Source organism: Seriola lalandi, unplaced genomic scaffold (assembly GCF_002814215.2).
Source record: "Seriola lalandi dorsalis isolate HSWRI2012SDOR001 ecotype SW California unplaced genomic scaffold, Sedor1 jcf7180002054295, whole genome shotgun sequence".
Classification (NCBI taxonomy): domain Eukaryota; kingdom Metazoa; phylum Chordata; class Actinopteri; order Carangiformes; family Carangidae; genus Seriola; species Seriola lalandi.
Genome location: NW_019524848.1, coordinates 298,006 through 316,560, shown reverse-complemented (window position 1 = coordinate 316,560; position 18,555 = coordinate 298,006). Strand labels below are relative to the sequence as shown.

The window sequence follows — 18,555 nt, the reverse complement described above, 5'->3', positions numbered from 1 at the left end:
ACAGATGTGGTTTCAAGTTTAGCTGGCTTAGTGTGGAAGAAGGCTTGACCTCTGTATATATATTTATATATTTTTTTTTAAAAAGGAATCACAGTTATGACTCTTCTCACTGTCTTTTCTAGTGCTGCAGGTTTTGTCTAAATATTTTCTTCATGGGGAGCAGCAAGGAGGAGAAGTGTAACTGTGTAACTGTCGACAGCGCTGGCTGTGGTAAATGTGTTTTGTGTTTGCTGTTAATCTAGGTTAAAACTGCTCATACTCCTTGTTCTGTAGCATGGTTGAGTCCCTCACCCTGTTTCCTTGTTACCTGACAAAACAGCAGAGATAGGTAATGGGGTCTACTCTCTGTCTCCCCTCTCCATTAGGCCATTAGTATTCAGGACGTGTTGCCTGCCTGCCTGCTGCCCGCCACTCATTCCCCAGACAGCGAATCAGCCGGCGTTGATTAATTTCAGCCTATTAGCACCTCTCGTTCCCCTCCCCCGGCTCCGCCCAGGTTAAATCCCCGTGCACACCCGCGTGCACGCTCGCAGGCGGGGGGGTGCTGCTGGGTGAGCGATGGCAGAGAGGTTGCCAGGGAGCCAGTTGTTGTCAGAATGATATTAATGAGTGCGTTGCTCTGGCCCAAAGAGTGTGTGAGTGTGAGTGTGAGTGTGAGTGTGAGTGTGAGTGTGAGTGTGTGTGTGTGTGTGTGTGTGTGTGTGTTTATACGCGTTTAAGTATACAGCTTTAATTTTGGTGTTTGTATGCCAAGTGAAGGCGGCTCGTGTGTGTGTGTATTCAAACATAGTAGCATATGTCCCTTCCTACATACATGCTTGTAGAAGCTGTTTTTATGTGTCTGTCTGTAGCTGTATGTGATATCCAGCAATGCCATGGCCTGAGGGACAAGGGCTTATGTGTGTGCGTGTTTGTGTGCGTGTGTGTGTGTGTGTGTGTGTGTGTGTGTGTGTGTGTGTGTTTGCGCTCTGTGGAGGCCTGTCCTAGTTTCCTTCCCCTCACCAGGGAGCCGGAGGATCCAAGGACTGACGCACATCACCTGACAGCCGCCCCACTGCTCCACGGCCCTGCACCGCGTGTGTGTTTGTGTGTGTGTACGTGACAAAGATGGAGTGTCTGAATTTGTGTATGTGTCAGAGGATGTGCGCGTGTAATAGGGAGAGATATGAGAATGTGTTAGGAAATCCATCAGTTGTAGCATTGTCTTATGTGTGTGAGTGGTCACTAGTATATTTGTGTGTGTGTGTGTGTGTGTGTGTGTGTGGTTGCAGATGCAGCGAGAATTTGGAGAGAGTGAATTTTGGTGTACTGATCCCTTCAGGTGCATGGGTGTCTCTGTGTGTGTGTGTGTGTGTGTGTGTGTGTGTGTGTGTGTGTGTGTGTGTGTGTGTGTGTGTGTGTGTGTACACCTTGGGGTCGAGTGGAGGAAATGGTGCCACATGAAGCTTGGAGACAACAGAGCTGACTGCGCTCTACTTAACCTCAGTTACGTTACCTGTGCTGTATGATATGCACTGAACACAGTATTGTAATCCACTTTGTCCAGTAAATATGTCACAGTTCAACAAGAGTGAGCCTCATGCAGCTGTGTGCACACTGCACTGTCCCCTGCAGGAGTACAGGCTGCTCACACAGAGATGCTTTGTGGAGAAACTTGGATTTCAACAGAAGAATACAACTTGTAGCATTTCCATAGGGCAGAGGGACATTGTGAAGGATGTATGTGTTTTGTTTTTTGTTGTTGTTGTGGAGCTTGATGTGAAAAACAGGATCACCTGTTAAAGTCCTCTCTCCCTCTCTTGTCAGCCTCCAGTGTGGGCAGCACTTCTCTGAATGGGCCCTTCCACTAGTGGCCAACGTGTTTAACTCCAGGTTTCTTTGGAAATGATGTTGTCATGCACAGCTCAGGGTGAACATGTTGTTCTCCAGGAATCTAGCGATGGTGTCCAGTTCCTGTACATCAGCGTGCCACAGTAACAGAGGAACAATCTTTCTATTTTTGAATTACATCAGCTTCCCTTTAATGTTGCAAATATCTAATTGTCTTAGTCTTAGTCACACATCTTGTAGGAAACTTTCGAATTTTCCTCCAAATAGATCACTGTACAAATGAATTTATTTTTAATCCAAACAGTGTCTCACCTGGGCTGCATCAAACAGGCTTCATACTGGTTATTTGGGCATAAAATGATGCATATATTTATATTTCAGGCCTGTGCTTAATGATGTCCTGTGAGCAGGACCCATGAATAGCCTGAATTTGCTCAAGGTTAATGTAAGGAAATGAGGGGTTTGAGGTTATGAACAATGAATAAATGTATCATTTATATATCAGGATGCAGCCTTGTAGCTTTTTAATAATGTTCCGGTAACAGGTGCAGGAAATAAGGACCATTGTAGGTTTCCCAGCAGCTGTTTGGACCAAATATTCTTTGACTCCATTCACTCGCTTTGAATCAAGGCAGATTTCTTGTAAACTTGGCTTTTTGCTACATTTTCAGTGACTATTCATTTGTCCTGTTCAGTAACCTCGTGTGCTCAGGCATGCAGGGCTCATACTCTGCGTCAGGAACAGATGTTTTCATCTTCTTGCTCTGTCTGTGAACCAGACGATTACTAATGGGTTGCCTCCTCAACATGTGACGTGGTATCTGTCTAATTACATAGTCCGTGTTGGTAAGTGTAAAATTGATGATATAAATGTCAACATTAACTGTTGCTGTTATACATGTTGAAGCATCTTTCTTTTTGCTTATTTGCAGAGAGAGGACATTAATACAACCCCTATGACTGTATGGTAAATATAAATATGAAGTTACCATCAGAAGCCTGTTAGCTTAGATTAGCACAGAGTCTTGATACAGGGGGACAACTAGCCTGGCTCTTACTAATTAACACGTTATATCTTGTTTTTTCAGTGCATACAAACACTGAGGCGTTTGCCTGGTGCGTTAACGTCCCTGAGTGCCACACAGTTTGCTGGCTGTGGCTTTATACTCACCATACCGTGATACGAGTGGAATCGGTCAAGAAATCAAAAAGCAGCTTTTCGAAAACGTTCCTTTAAACTTTGGGCATCACACAAAATATACTGAATATGTTTTGCCTTGTCCGACCGCTGTCGGGTTTTTTTTGAGTAGCAAAGTCAAACTTATTTAGGAGCTGAACTTCAGTCTACTCTTGAATTATCTGACTCTTCACAACTTTGATACTGTCTATTTTTAGAAGGTTAAGGGTCACATCTGATGATTCGCGAAATATCCATAATCACATATTTTAAATCTCTGGTGACCACTGCAGTCCATACCTTATGAAAGGCTGATGGCATATTCATAGTCACACAAGCCTATAGACACACACACTCTCTGTGTGCTTTATTAAAAAAAAAAAAAAGCTGTCATGAATATCTTATAGGCTGCTAATGCTGTGTGATACATTAGGATCTGAACACATTAATGTTTTAAAAGCACATTAGATTGGCAAAGAAAGAAGGATTAGGAGAAGGGTGGAAGGAGGTCGGAGGAGTGGAAGACAAAGAACAGAAGAAAGTGACTTAAAAACAGAACAAATGGCTGTTTATATTTTAACATTTTATAGTTTATTTCTGTAATTTAGTGAGTTACACTGATGGACATTTCCTGCTTGTACTAACAGGTCAGACAAGGCAGAACAAAAAAGAGGAAATAAAGGGACAATTCAAACAAAATCAAAGTTAATGAAAGATCCTGCAGGATATGGTGCTCTTTGATATTAGATGAGTTACAGATCTGCTGTGTGTGTGTGTGTGTGTGTGTGTGTGTGTGTGTGTGTGTGTGTGTGTGTGTGTGTGTGTGTGTTTTCAATAATTCAGTATCTCTAATCTTCAGGGCTGTATGGCTGAAGGGTTTTGCATTTGACCCTCCCGTCTCTCTCTCTCTCTTAATATTGCTGATGTGTGAGTTCAGAGTATGAGTAGTTTCAGTTAGTCCATCTCCCTCTGTCCTTCAGTTAATACTGCTGACCTATGAGTTTGGTCTTGTCCCTGCAGAGGCCCACCTCCCACCTGAAACACCCTGTGTGTGTGCGTGCATGCGTGTGTGTGCCTGTGTGTGTGTGTGTGCCCGTGCGGGCTTGGTGCTGCGTCAGCTTTGGTGTTTCACATATGAGAGGTCGTGACCCTGCTGCCTGGAATACACTTGTCTTCATCTGACTGATTACATATTAACACCCTGGACACACACACACACACACACACACACACACACTCTGTCATTGTGGGTGAATGGTCCTTTGACCCCTGGTAAGCAGTTACTTGTTCTCCCAGTGGTGGCAGGGACCTCAACCAGTTCATTAATACAATACATCAGAGCCAAACACCCTCAACTACTTATCATTCCCACTCCCATCCTCAACTTCCTCTCCTTTCCTCTCCTCTCCTCTCCTCTCCTCTCCTCTCCTCTCCTCTCCTCTTCACCTAACAACATAATCTGTATTTTGACGATACTAAGATAAATAAATTTAGTATTTCTGATCGATTGTGTCCTTTATCTTCAGGTAAGCGGCTCCAGGAGTGGGTGTGTGTGATTCTGTGCCTCTTCCTCTTCATCATCAACTTCTCCTTCCTCCTCCTGCACTTCTCCACCGTTCACATCTACAAGATCATCCTTGGCATCGGTGAGAGTCAGAAAACCTGTGATGGTAGAAGAATGACCGAGTTAAGACAAAGCTTCACTTTAAAACTACATATCACAGTCACTGTTCGACTTTTACCTAGAGAAATAATTTTTTTAATAAAAGTTGGGAATCATTTTTCTGAACGGTCCCTCATCATTGTTCCAATCCACATGAGGTTTTTGTAACACTTCTGTAAAAAATTATGTTTTGGTCTTTGCTTACACATCTGCTAAAACATATGTTATTCCTTTTTTCCTCCTCGGTGTCGGTGTTTCTCTGCCAGTCCTAGGAATAGTGACGGCAGACTTTGCGTCGGGGATGGTGCACTGGGGGGCGGACACCTGGGGATCTGTGGACATCCCTGTTATTGGCAAGGTGAGCAAACGTTCTCTACACATATACATACACAGACAGTCTGGCTGCACTGAACAGCTTGTAGCCAGTTCTCAACAATTCACTACAAAGTAAACCCTCCCTTTCCCCTGAAATCCCTATTTGGCCACAGCTGAATTTGCTTATTAATAACAGCACTAGAAATTAGGTCGACATTTTGGAGCTAATGTAGCTCTCTCTCTTGTGTTGGTGCTACAATCAATGGCACCAACACAATGGAGAATATGCCTATTTCAAGTAGTATTTTGGGATGTAGCCTCCGATGGTCACGATCATTTTACATTACAGGCGCTTCATTTGGCGGCTTATGTCTTTTGTAAGGAGAACACTTTTTGCTTCTTGAGATGATCCACCCTTCAGCATATTGTATTTTTTTAGACACATAATTTTCCATTTTTGGACATTTCTTCAAGTAGCTGGGGTTATCGAACCTTTCCACAGAGCCAGGCTGTTTCACCCTGTTGTTTAACTAAGCTAAACTTCGCTTATGTCTAGTTTCATACTTAATGCACAGAAGTGAGAGAGGTATGGATCCTCTCTTGGCAAGAAAGTGAATAAAAATATTTTTCAAAGCAGCAAAGAATTCCTTTGGTAATAATAGCTCTTCTGCTACGACAAAAAAAGTGATGCTTGACAAATAATTAGACGTTAAAACAAAAATAAACACAAGAAAAAACACACTGACAGTAAAACTAAACATGTAAACATTTTGTACTGCTGCATCAACAAAAGCAATTCAGAATTGAAGAATAAATGTTGAGCTTGAGTTTTAAGAAAGTGTCTTTAAGTATAAAAGGAGGGTTTACTTTGAATTTGTCTGTATCTCAAAAACTGACATCTTCTAAAAGATCTTTCACTTTCTTTAACTGTGATCTAACTTTTCTAACATGTCTTATGTGCAGTGCATATGATGGTAAATGTCTTTTGCTTTGAATCGGTGGAAAGCGAACTCTTCTCTGGAATTCAATTTGATTTCAAACCTTATTTTCAACAATGTGTGTTTGAGCACTTCAGTCTTCACTCCTCAGACAAACAGCGGTGACGTCTGGCAGCTGCATAGGATTTTTTGCAGCTGGAAGTTTTGCCAAAAAAAACAGCTTATAGTCAATGTAAAGGTTGAGTCCTTCAAAAAAAACATGTAAGAATATTGTAACACATTTAATGACGCAGTGAGTCACAGACGAGGGGGATGATATTGTACTGTACCAGTGTCCCCTCTCTCCTGAGGCTGTATCACCATGGCAGCGTGGTGTTTACACCTTATTCCCCCGAGCCTCAGGACTGCTATAGTGACCTGGAAACTAAATGTCACTGTCTCACAGAGGAATCTCCCTGTAGACAGTAATGTCCATGGTCCCAATAGAGACAACACACACACGCACACACACACGCACACACACACACACACACGCACGCACACACACACGGGCACACTCTGAATGGTCTCACCTTGAACCTCCGCAACCTGTCACCGTACAGCGCCAGAAGATGTGTATGCACATATTTATGTGTGTATTAAGATGGATGCACATACACTTAGTTTTTGCATTGGAGCACATCACCTACATTAATGCCCACACATTTAGCACAGCCAATTAGAGTAAAGGTTACCCTCATTTCAGCCAATTAAAATCAGTGTGATCAGGTGCAGCATGCAGATTGGTTCATGTGAACTTTGTTTTGATTAATGAGATGGGAATTTAGTGCATGTGTGTGCGTGTGTGCTTGTGTGTGTGTGTGTGTGTGTGTGTGTGTGTGTGTGTGTGTGTGTGTATTTCATCCTCTATTTCTTCTGTTTATGAAATATTCATTGATAATTAATGAGTTGAAATGCAGAAACTGTTGTGTGTTTTGAGACCTGAAAAATCAACGAGAGTTCTCATTCATGCTGAACCCATGTAGTGTCAATGTTTGATTAATTATAGTGTAATATTAGTCAGTCGTTAATGAATTTATATTTATTTGATTTAATTCAAATTTGTCACAAAACTTCTTTCTCCTGAAAAACTGAATGTCTTACAAAAGCTCTTTATAAAAGTTAAATACATCAATACACTGATACAAAAGTGTGGAGTCAGTTAAACGTGTAATATCATTATAATTACAAGGCAGTACTCTTGGAACAAAGATTTATTGTCCTGAGGAGCGCAGGCTGCACATATAGGGAAAAATATGGTGGAGGGTGCTGAAGTACATTTACATTTACTCATTTGGCAGAGACTTTTATCCAAAGCAACTTACAAGTAAGGGACATCACTAAAGCTTCAGTGCAGTAGGAGGCCGTGGTGTAACTACTAAGCACTAAATCTGTTCAATAAGGCGAAGTACAAGAAGATCAGGTAAAGCGATGCAGCGAAAGTGAATAGTACGTGCTAGTTAGGCATGTTAAGGTGTTAGAGGTGTTAGGAGAGGAGGTGCTCTCTGAAGAGATGAATCTTCAAGAGATTCTTGACAATAGAGAGGGAGACCCCTGCTCTCTTTTAGTAGCTTGCTCCACCATCGCTGAACCACAGATGAGAACAGTCTAGACTGCGATTGTCTTCTGAGCAGGGATAACGATGTCAGATGTTTTTCGTTGGAGGAACGCAGTGGCTGAGAATGATTGAGCCTGTATGATTAAGTTCCAGTAGAAATCATTCTGTAGGCAAGCAACCGTGACGTGAATTTGATTCAGTCGGCCATGGGTAGCCATTGGAGGTCAATGAGCAGTGGAGTGACGTGCCCATTGACTGAAGACCAGATGGGTTGCCGCATTCTGGACCATTGGTAAAGGTTTCACTGTGCGTGAAGGGAGGCCTGCCAGAAGAATATATATATATATATATAATGTGCAAAACAACACGCATGGGAGACAGGATCATGGTCAGAGGAGGATCTCTGGTCCTCAAATATGACACCCAGGTTTCTCGTGACCTTGGATGGGTTGAGAGATGAAGAAGCAAATCTGATGTTGCTATTGTGATGGAGAGACTGATCGACTAAAAGTTCAGCCTCAGAGACATTTAGTTGAAGGTTGCGTTCCTTCATCCATGTGGATATGTCTGAGAGACAAGCTGAGATCTCCGCCAAGATCGTGGGCTCGGAGGTTCCTGCAACTTCTGACTTCAGGGGCTGTTCCAGTTGAAATTTCCCACTGGGATCTCTGAAATTCCGACTTCCCAGTTCACACTACATGTCAGTGTTGGGTTTACATCTTGTTCTGCCAAAAAATGAGTCAAGTCCGTTTTTAAATGGCAAACAGCAGGAACCCAAGGTTTCAAACCTCAATCTCAGTAATGTAAACATGAGATTACAGCTGTAGATTTAGTGAGATGCATCACTTTTCTATTTACTAGCATTCTATATTAGCATCCACTGAATCACATTAAAAGCAGATTATAAATGAGTTGCAAAGGCACAGAACAGCAAATCAATGTTAATTGCCTAATAATGAGTTGGAGCATTTAATTGATTTATATAGTTTTACTTGTTAGTATCTAAAATGGTCATATTTCATGAATTAATATATCTACACAGGAGACTGGTGGTTTTGAGGCTTTGGCATCACAGCTTTTAGGTAAATCCCATCACTGCAATTCAGTCTGACACTAATTGGCTCCAGACACCACATTATTGACAGTGTGTTTAGTGTGATGAATTCTAATGGTTGATGTCATTCTTCTTGGATCCAGTGTTGATTAGACTTTGATGTTAAATTTTCTCTCAGGCTGTGTGACATCATCCTGTGTATGTCCTAATGTGTTTTTGTCAGTGAGCATTATTTTGTTGTTACATTGTGTTGTTTATGCACGTGCACTGTATCATCAGTTGAGTCTAAACAATGATTCCTGGAGCGTGGAGTTAGTTTTTTTGTGTTCTGAAGGTACTATGTGGTTTGATGTTTATTTATGATGTGGAATTTATTGGTGTTTGGGGTAGTTACTGGGACCAAAAGCACAGTGGCAGTCACAAATTTGCATGGTGTGTCGGACACTGTAGGAGACTTCTAATAAAGACTTTAACTGGAAGAGAAGAATGGACCTGCGTGGAGAACAGAGGGATGACAATAGGCGTGTGTGTGTGTGTGTGTGTGTGTGTGTGTGTGTGTGTGTGTGTGTGTGTGTGAGAGAAAGAGAGAGACAAAAACACAAGGCATACACCTCAGTTGTTTTTTGTTTCTGTGTGGGTTTTGAGACTGAGAATAAAGCGGGCCTGTGCTCCCAGTTAAGGTTAGTTTGAATATCAAAGACGAGTACGATGGAGAACACCTGAGGCTAATAGTGGTTGCCGTCATGAAGCTAGATGAAACATTTGAAGCCAGTTCTGCTCTTTGTTATTTGTTTGTTCTGTCATTTACTTGTTTCTGCTGTTTATGTATGTTCTGTGTGTGTACATGTGTACCTCTTTACTTGATTCTCTGTTCTCTGTTACCTTTGTTAAGACCTCTTAACAAAAGACACTGTTGGACTGTAGACTCCATGTCGCAACATTAATGCAGATGCAAAGTATGTGGTATGCACATATGGACTCCTGCTCTCCATAAATTCACCATAATGGGATACTAACAGTCATAAGAGTGACTGTTGTAGGATCATAAATAATATTTCCAGCAGTGAAGGCCGTGGAGCAGTAACAGCTGCCACTGGAAACTGCATTTTCTATCTGTCAAAGTCGTTGGCCCAGTATGGCCAATATGGTCTCCAGGATCTGAGGGACAGTTTTGCTGCCAAGGTCACAGATAAGATATGTTTCCATTTATACACGTTTTTGATGTGTGTGTGTAAAGAAACCTGAGTGGAATCATCAACAACGTGTCAGGTTGGATACCAGCCAGGGACCTTTGTAATGTCACGGTCCTCTCCCATGTTCCCGCTCTGTATCTACACTGTCACTGTCACTAAAGGCAAACTGCAGAAAAAAAAAGGAACAGTTGGTATATCAAACAAAAAGAGGAGTTGCAATGCGATGCAAGGCTGATAGAGACAGATAAAATACAGCCTCATGCTGCGTCGCCTCTGTGACAAGATTCATGTCATACTGCCACACATTCTTCACATGCCTCCACTCCACCAGACAGTCCAAATAATAAACAATAAAATCATGTGTCAACACCCCTGGTTGGATTCTAGACGAGGTGCCCTGCTTCGTATCACCATGCTCTCTATCACCATAGCGACTGATAAAAACACCCGTTAGAACAAACCCACAAAGACCATTTTAAGTGGAAAGCAGCAAAGAAACGCCGCGATGCATCAGTTAGTGGTGCTCAGTTAATTATATCATCTTCTCATGTCCACTTGAATATAACTGCCTAAAAGGTAATTAATGGAAATATGCACTGATCCACATTTTATTTTGATGAACATTCAAAAATCAATTACAACGTATTAACATCATTCCTCCTAAATGAAGAGAGGCTGCATTTTTTTTCCAGCTACATTAAAAGAGAAAGAGGAAAAAAATTCACAATATTCAGTAAATAAAACTTTAAAAATGTTTTTTATTAGTCTCCATCAAACATCATTCAGTTGCATGATCCCATTCTTCCTCTGCGCAGCACTGAAACTGTAGCACTATCTTAAAAAGTGCATTACGTTTTCCCAGAAGTGTTTAGAGCTATTCCTCAGTGAGGCTTTGGGCCGTGCTGTTTTTTTTTGTCGTCATCGTGTCGTTGAGCTTTAATTGACTCAACAAGGATTTAGCAGTCCTCTAATGACACCACTTTGAGGACCAAGTCACGCTCATTAGTTCCCAATGATGCTCAATTCACATTGAAATTTGCCAGATGTGCTTACAGTTTAGGGATATATGTTTGAAGATCCTTCCTCTCTATCTGTTTTTGCAGTCGTCTTTTAAAAGCATCAGTATTTCTCTCCTTGTGTCAGTTTCCCTCTTTCTTTACTGTTACATCTTTATCAGATGTGCCTCTTTCAAGGCAACACTCTAATGAGGCTGATTGGAGCATGGAAGGAGAGTTAATGAATGACGTAAGTCGGTTTCTTCTTGAAGGCCAAAAGGGGAAATGGAGAGTAAGAAAGCATAGATAGAAAGATTTGGATAAAAAGAGGGAGACAGAGAAAAAGAAACCAACAAAAAGTGAGATGAAAATACAGTAAAAAGGTCGGGAGGACATAAACGAAAAGAAGGGGGTGGAAGGGCGTGTCTGTCCAGCCAGTGGGACAGCGCTGGTTGCTGGGGCGATGGGCGATGTGAGCTGGTGATTAACGGATGTCGTGCGAGGCGGGCCGTTAAACGGTGTGGGATTAGAGGACACGCAGCGACCGGTGGCCCGCCATTAACTGGGAGCACTGATGCCGCCCCGCTCAGCACGACCTCCACAGCTTAGCCGGCCTTTCATCTGGCTGAGGGCTGCGGTGAGAGGAGGGGGGTGATGGGAGAGGAGAGGTGGGGGAGAGGCAGATGAGAACGGAGAAGGGAACATAATAGTGAAGATGTCAACAGATAGTTTCTGTGTTTGCAGAGGCACCTACAAACGATGGTGGCAGATAGGTGTGTGTGTGATTGGTTCGAACAGCTAACGCAACAATAATGAGTTTTCATGCTGATGTGTCCACGGCTACACACACACACACACACACACGCAGACACGTACACTGTAGCAATAAAGATGCAAGCCTTCCTTGTTTTGCTTTTTCCACAGAGGGAAATAAATTACCTTTATCCTGTTTGTGCATGTGTGTGTCTCTTTTTGTCCTCTTTTGTGCTTGTGAGATTCAGATTCAGTCTTTCATTTGAGACCCCCATGCTCTCACAGACAGGTGTCTGCCTCTGCACGGTGCAAGTGGGGTTTGCAACTGTGTGTGTTTGAAGCTAACATTTTTGAGTTTGTGTCGGGCGTCCATGGGTCATTTATGTGTATGAGTGTGTTTGTGCGAGTCGACTGCTGTTCCGGGGTTTATTAGGATGCTGGATATGAGCTTTGGGGTTGCGCAGGATGCTGGACACTGCTGGGTCGCTGTGTGTGTGTGTGTGTGTGTGTGTGTGTGTGTGTGTGTTTCTGTGTGTGTGTGTTTCTGTGTGTGTGTGTTTCTGTGTGTGCATGCGCATTTGATCTGCATTTGCTTTCCAGTTTCTGTTTTGTGTTCTGATTTAAAGTGCATGTAAGTTAAGTTTGAAAAAAGATCTACCAGTGACTTTTCAGCTTCTGTTTTTGTGCTTATTGTTTAAAACATCGGATCCATTTAGCAGAAACTGAATCGGTGTAATTTTAACTAATGGAACAGACTGCGTGCTTATTTAAAATAGTGTCATTTTGTTTCTTTTGCCGTGTTGAATTCTACCAAATTATAACCAAATACAAACTTTATATAAAGTGTGAGATGTAAAATGATTTCAAATTAAAACCTGTCTGTCGTGGCTATTGCAGCACTGATCAAGTGATTTTTCAGTAATTATACAGCATTATACTGTATGTCTTCTGTCTGCAGACGGCTGCACTTACAAGAAACATTGTCATAGTGTGTGTGAGGTTTATAATCTGTGTGTGGATGACCATAAAAATTGTTGTTAATGGTAAGCAGGCATACCATTTCACTGCAGTCTATTTCTCTGCTATGGCACAAAATGAAATTCATGATTGGTTAATGATTGTCCCTCTTCACAATTTAAAGCCAGTTGTTCTGTATCAAGGAAAAAATGTTTGAATAACTTCTCTATTGTTTTAGGTTGCACGTGATTGTTTCGTGAGTCTTACAGTCCATAATGTCTCTCTCTTCCTCCGACTCTCTGTCCTTACAGGCATTTATCCGACCGTTCAGGGAGCACCACATCGATCCAACCGCCATTACTCGCCACGACTTCATCGAAACCAATGGCGACAACTGTATGATCCCCATCCTACCGCTGGCTCACATGGCGTACAAGTTCTACACATACACACCAGGTAGCACGCACATATATAAGTACACACAGGCAAACATAACTGCATTTTCTTGATTGGCTATCAAGCACAGAAAGCCATGAACACTGCCAGTTTGATTACAGTTTGCACAATTGCATCAAGGTGTAATGTGAATGTGAGGACTTTAGTTGGTCGACTACAAAGAGTCTAACAATCTTTAGCAGTGAACTCTTTTTGCAAGATGCCAAGGTATCCTGGCCTCTGGGGTGAGAGAAGTGTGTCCACTGATCATGGGAGAGCAGTTTTTCTGGTAATCATGTGCACTGACCTTATGAGTGTGGGGCAGGAGGGGAGGGACTAGAGGAGGAAGATCAGCAGGAGAAACGGAGCAACCTGTTATTGAGGAGGTGACATCTCCACCTGTCATGTCTGTACTTCAGCTTGAGCCAAAAGGTCACTGATGGGTGTAGAGGAGAGGAGTTGACATCAGTTAGCTAGGTTAAAGGCGGGGGTAGCCACGGTGTTGTGGGGTTAAGCTGTTCACAAGCCTCTCTGAGTATCTGAGGACCTCTGATGTGATTGTAACCCGAGTTGGCTCAGTGTTTAATCAAAGACAAAATGATCTGCCAACAATTAGGAATTAACCTGCAAAGACAGTAGCAGCCTCCATCTTACCTCTTCAACCAAAAAATAATTATCCCAACACTCTATGAAATGTGAATGAAATATTACAAATGGTGATATTGATATTAATATGTTGCCCAACATGGTGCCAGCCCTTTATAGGGCTTTTTATATGGCCCTATAAGCACCAGTGTCGCTAATTGACTGAGTGAGTGAGTGAGTGATGTAGTTGTAGTTACGCTAAATTAACCAGCTACTCAGACCCCTTGGGCAACTCTTTTCAAGAAATCACTTAGCGACGTTAGCGACAACGTATGTTTGGACTAGGGCTGCAAAAAAATCACAGGTTATTTTTTATTGTTTTCATTATTATTTTTTGTTCGTTTATTTTTATAGCAATATATTCCGATTATATAGCCAATATATTCCAATATAGCTATATTGGTTATTGTCCCATACCTATAACTGTATAAAATAAAGTATAGAAGTTTCTAAAAAGCATTAAATGTATCAAGGTCAAGAATTCTCCCTGTAAACATGGTCAGAAATGTCACATGTAAAAAATGAAATGATGAAGTTACAAGGAATACTGACTGAGAATTCTGATACAAATGGAAAGGATGTAACAAATCTATAGAAATAAAGTAATAGAGGAAAAAGGAGTGGAAGGGAAACACGCAAAGGTCAGCTGCTTGGCCACAGGAGGGATCAGCGAATAAGGGGCGAGAGGGAAGGAAAGATTAGAGGGGAGACGGCAGTAGCGAGGTCCACTTGTAGGTGACATCCACACCTGTCATGTCACGCACCGCAGGGAGTCACGAGGTCACGAGACAGAGACAGGGAGAGGTGCAGTGACATCTACACCTGTCATGTCTGCACCTTAAGAGGTCACTGCTAAGAGTTTGAGACAGAGGGTGAGAGTGCATGGAGAAGAGAGGCAGGGAGACAGGCTGGGGGGTGGGGGTGGTAGAGGGTCATGTAGCGGTAAGATGACATCTAAACCTGTCATGTCAAGCTCCTCACAGTGTCAAGCGGTCACCAGACAAAGACAGAGACAGAAGTAGATGGGGGAAAGCTGAAAGCAGTGAGGTGACATCTCCAACTGTCATGTCTGCACTTGAACTGGGGTCAAGAGATCGCTGTTTTAACCAAAGAGAGGGAATGAGGGATGGAGGCAGACAGAGAGAGGACAGCTGTAAGTCATACTGTCACAAAGACTCCAATGAATAACAAGAGTGAGCAGAGTGAAAGGCAAGCTGCAGACTTCTGTTTGGTTTTAAGCAGGTGGCAGATGAGACTGATGGAAACTTGTAAGTGCATTTTATTAAGCAGGTGTGGGTAGCTCAGTTACACCTACATCCAACAGCAACGTTGCAGACTGTTGCCCTGCATATGATTATTTCCATTTTTCCTGCACACAGCTGCTCCTGTGTGTGAGTCCTGACATGTTTGTCACCTGTCAGCTCAAATCAACACTGACACAGTACACGATCCCCAGATACCACTGACATCTTCAACTACTGTTTTCATGGTTTCAGGCCTAGCAATAGTCTACATTTATGAAACCTAATTAACACTTGAACTCAGTGAACAGATTGTTCATGTTTTTAGCCACACTAGCAGCGCAGCTGGAGAATGTCTTTTCTCACCAAAACTGTAATTTGTCCAACACTTTCTTGATTATTTCCAGTACCAGCAAAACTAATGACATTCCCATCAGTCTGAGCTGTACATATTAGCTAACAAACTAGCATGCTAAAGTGCTAGCATGTTAACATTACCTGCTCAGTATCAGCACGATAGCATTGTCATTTTCAGCCTGTTAGCATGCTGATGTTAGCATTATGCTCAAAACACTGCTGTGACAAAGTACAGCCACACCAAGCTGCTAGCATGGCTGTTACTGACACTAGATACTTCCTGCAGACTTTTCACATTAAAAGCCTTTGAAAAGAAAGAAAGGGATGCTGGCTCTTCAACTGGTGGAAATGTGAATGGAAGCAGATAAAGCAGGAAAGTTTCATACTAAATTATTATGGGATATACTGTAAAAGAGAACAAATAATAGGGTGTCTCAAGCTATCATAGCTATTTCTTTGGTAGAGGTAATGAAAAGGTCACTATTTGAGAATTTGTGGCATTTACACATAAATTAACAGAAAGTTGGAATTTTTCACTTTTTCCAGAATCTAGTTTCTGTTGTTCCCTGTAAGGTCTCACTCTTGACCCAAATTAACATCACACTGAATAGAAGATTTTCAATTAGACTATCTTTCATTCCCTGACTCTTACCATTGGTTTCCTGCTCTGTCCTCTTGTTTTGTAAAGTCCTGGCCCTGTATCCTGTTTGGAAAGGAAAAACATCACATTGGAGAACACTGCAAATTCTGTTTGAGTGTGACTTTCCCACAGAGTCAGTAAACTGCTGTCCCCTATTCCCCAGCCTCCATCTTAACTCCAGCTCCACCTTCATCTGAATGTCATACAAAAGCACAGCACACATTCTGTCCAGTCCCAGGACGCCTCTGCAGGAATGATGTGCAGCTCTTTTTGAGGATGAGAATGGAATAGGAGAAGTTGTTTAAATATTTAAAGGTGAGGGGTGATGATTCATAGTTACATTTTAACATCAGTAGGGATTTTACATGCTCAATAAAGAACAGAGAGAATTTGTAGAGAGTGATTTTCTTGTGTGATGGCACACAGGAGTAGAGGGCTGAAGTGTCTCACCCCTCACTGACTGATTTAAGTTTTCCTTTTGATGGCCGTGGTGCTGTAGTGATAGCACCGTGGTAAAAAACTGGAATAATCTGTTCAGTTGATGTCAGATGACTGATCTGCTCCTGGTCTCTCTGATTTTGATAGACCGTAATTTTTGGAAGACGTATATTATATTTCAGGCTATTTTACATTCTCTCCTCATCATCCTACTTATCTGTCTTTGTCATCTCCTCCTCTCTCCCCTGCTGCCACTCTTCCCCATCTTTCCCCATCCTCCCCACCCCACCTCCCCTGTTCTTCATCCTCCCCCTCGGTCTCTACATCGCACCAAGGCTCCTGCCAGCATCCTCTCTGTGGGAGTGCTATTCCTTCGTGCTGGCCCTCTTCATTACACTAAACAGTTTGATCAATTATTCTATTAACTTTACTCTCCCTCTCTTTCCTTCTTTCTCTCCATATAAATATCCGTCTGTTTCCTGTCACCTTTCAGAGGCCTTGGCGGCGTCCTATCCTTGGGACTGCTACGTCTTTGCCCTGGCAGTTTTCGTGACGCTGACCAATCAGATTCATAAGTGGAGTCACTCCTACTTCGGCCTCCCACGCTGGGTCATGCTGCTCCAGGACTGGCATCTGGTGTTGCCACGGAAACACCACCGCATCCACCACGTCTCGCCACACGAAACATACTACTGCATCACTACAGGTGAGAACTGGTACTAAGTCAGCACAGCACTGTGGAGTGACAAAGTTTAAAAAGTTTTAGTGAATATTCAAATCAACACATGTGATTACATATTAACAGAAGCATAAATTATCAGGAAAGGTATAAATTAGATTTGATTTCAGTTGATTGCAGTCATGTGGTGGTCCTGGCCAGGTCCACACCAAACATGCTGGTCCCCAACAAATTTATTTCAGTCTCATCTGACCAAAGAATATGCTGCCAATGTTCATCAAGCTTCTTTTCATGTTCTTTGGCAAAGCTTAATCTTTCAGTTTTTGTTAGCATTGGGTTTCCTCTTGGATGCTATAGATGTTAAATTTATGCAATGTCCTTCACACAGGCTGATCAGTCACCGAAACACCAGTTTCCACAGATAATTGTGAAACTTACCCATCTGTTTTTCAACGCAAGCTGCTGCAACCGTCTTCCAGCTTATGATTAGCACCTCACCTTCTCCCATCTTTATGACGTCTCACAATCTGGTTTCTTGTTCAGGCAATTCTTCACCGTGTGGAGCTGTGTTGCATTAGACACATCCCAAAACTGAGGAAGCTGTGGAGTTATTTTATAACCTCTAGCCATAGTGTTATGTCAACCAGTCATGTGGACAGTCATACAGTATAATCAACACTCAGCCAGTTATAAGAGTGATGATCATGGCTTCAATTCTAACTCATATTGCCTTTATTTCAAAAGAAGCGAGAAGTGTTAAAGTAAGTAAGGATGAATAGTTCTTCTGTATACATTGAGGAACTGATCAAAAATATTTACCAAAATGAATCCAACACTGTACATTCCCACAATAAAAGCATTGTTTTTTTTTAGTTCTGCATCCATCACACCACTGAGATGTTTTGAATCCTGCCAGATGTTTATTAGTGTTTATGTTGTGGGCAGCCATTTTAGATCGCCATAATTGGAGCTGATGACTCCAGAATGATTTCACTTGCAGTTCTCGGCAGATTCAAATGAAATGGCGGCCATGTCTGTCTGTCTGTCTGTGGACTTCTTATAAATAACTAAAAGAAAATGTTCTGTTTGCGTGCGTGCGTGTGTCTTTAGAGACACGGGGCCTCCGTAATAGATCCACATTCAGTATTCTGTGTGCATCTGGGTGAGAGGGAGAGAGGGAGGGAGAGAAAAAAGGGAGGATACACAAGGGGGCTTCAGCTTGTACGTCACCCTGCGCCCCTGCGGACGACAGATGTGTGGGTGAGCAAGTTGAGGGAGGGGGGGGGGGGGGGGGGGGGGGTGGCACAGGGAAAGTGTGTGTTTGTACACGCACACGCTCATACTCGTACATCTGCATACTCGAGCATCTGTGCGTGCACTAGTCTTTTTGACCTCCTCTTCAGTTTCTAACCTGTGTGTGTGCGTGTGTGTGTGTGTGTGGTGGGAGGTGGGTTGTTGGCGGTCGGGGGGCCCACAGGGGACAGTGACGGCCCCCTGCTCCCCCAGCCTGGCTGCCTAGGCCGGGCTTGGATTCCACTGGGGCTCGCCTAGCTGCCTTTGTGTTCGCCACCGGCTGACAATCCCCATGTATATTTAATGCTAACCTGCTGTCTGTTCTAACAAATAGGACTTCACAGGCAGAGGGGGG

At 42.7% G+C, this 18,555-nt stretch overlaps 1 protein-coding gene across 1 annotated transcript in view; it reads left to right on the top strand.

Moving 5' to 3' along the window:
• The window catches only part of peds1a (plasmanylethanolamine desaturase 1a), a 36,435-nt gene that overhangs the window by 12,914 nt on the left and 4,966 nt on the right, over positions 1-18,555 (top strand). The window contains exons 2-5 of the mRNA XM_023406131.2: positions 4,534-4,653; positions 4,937-5,028; positions 12,784-12,928; positions 16,722-16,934. Coding sequence (XP_023261899.1) covers positions 4,534-4,653; positions 4,937-5,028; positions 12,784-12,928; positions 16,722-16,934 — 570 coding nt within the window. The remainder of the gene's footprint in view (positions 1-4,533; positions 4,654-4,936; positions 5,029-12,783; positions 12,929-16,721; positions 16,935-18,555) is intronic.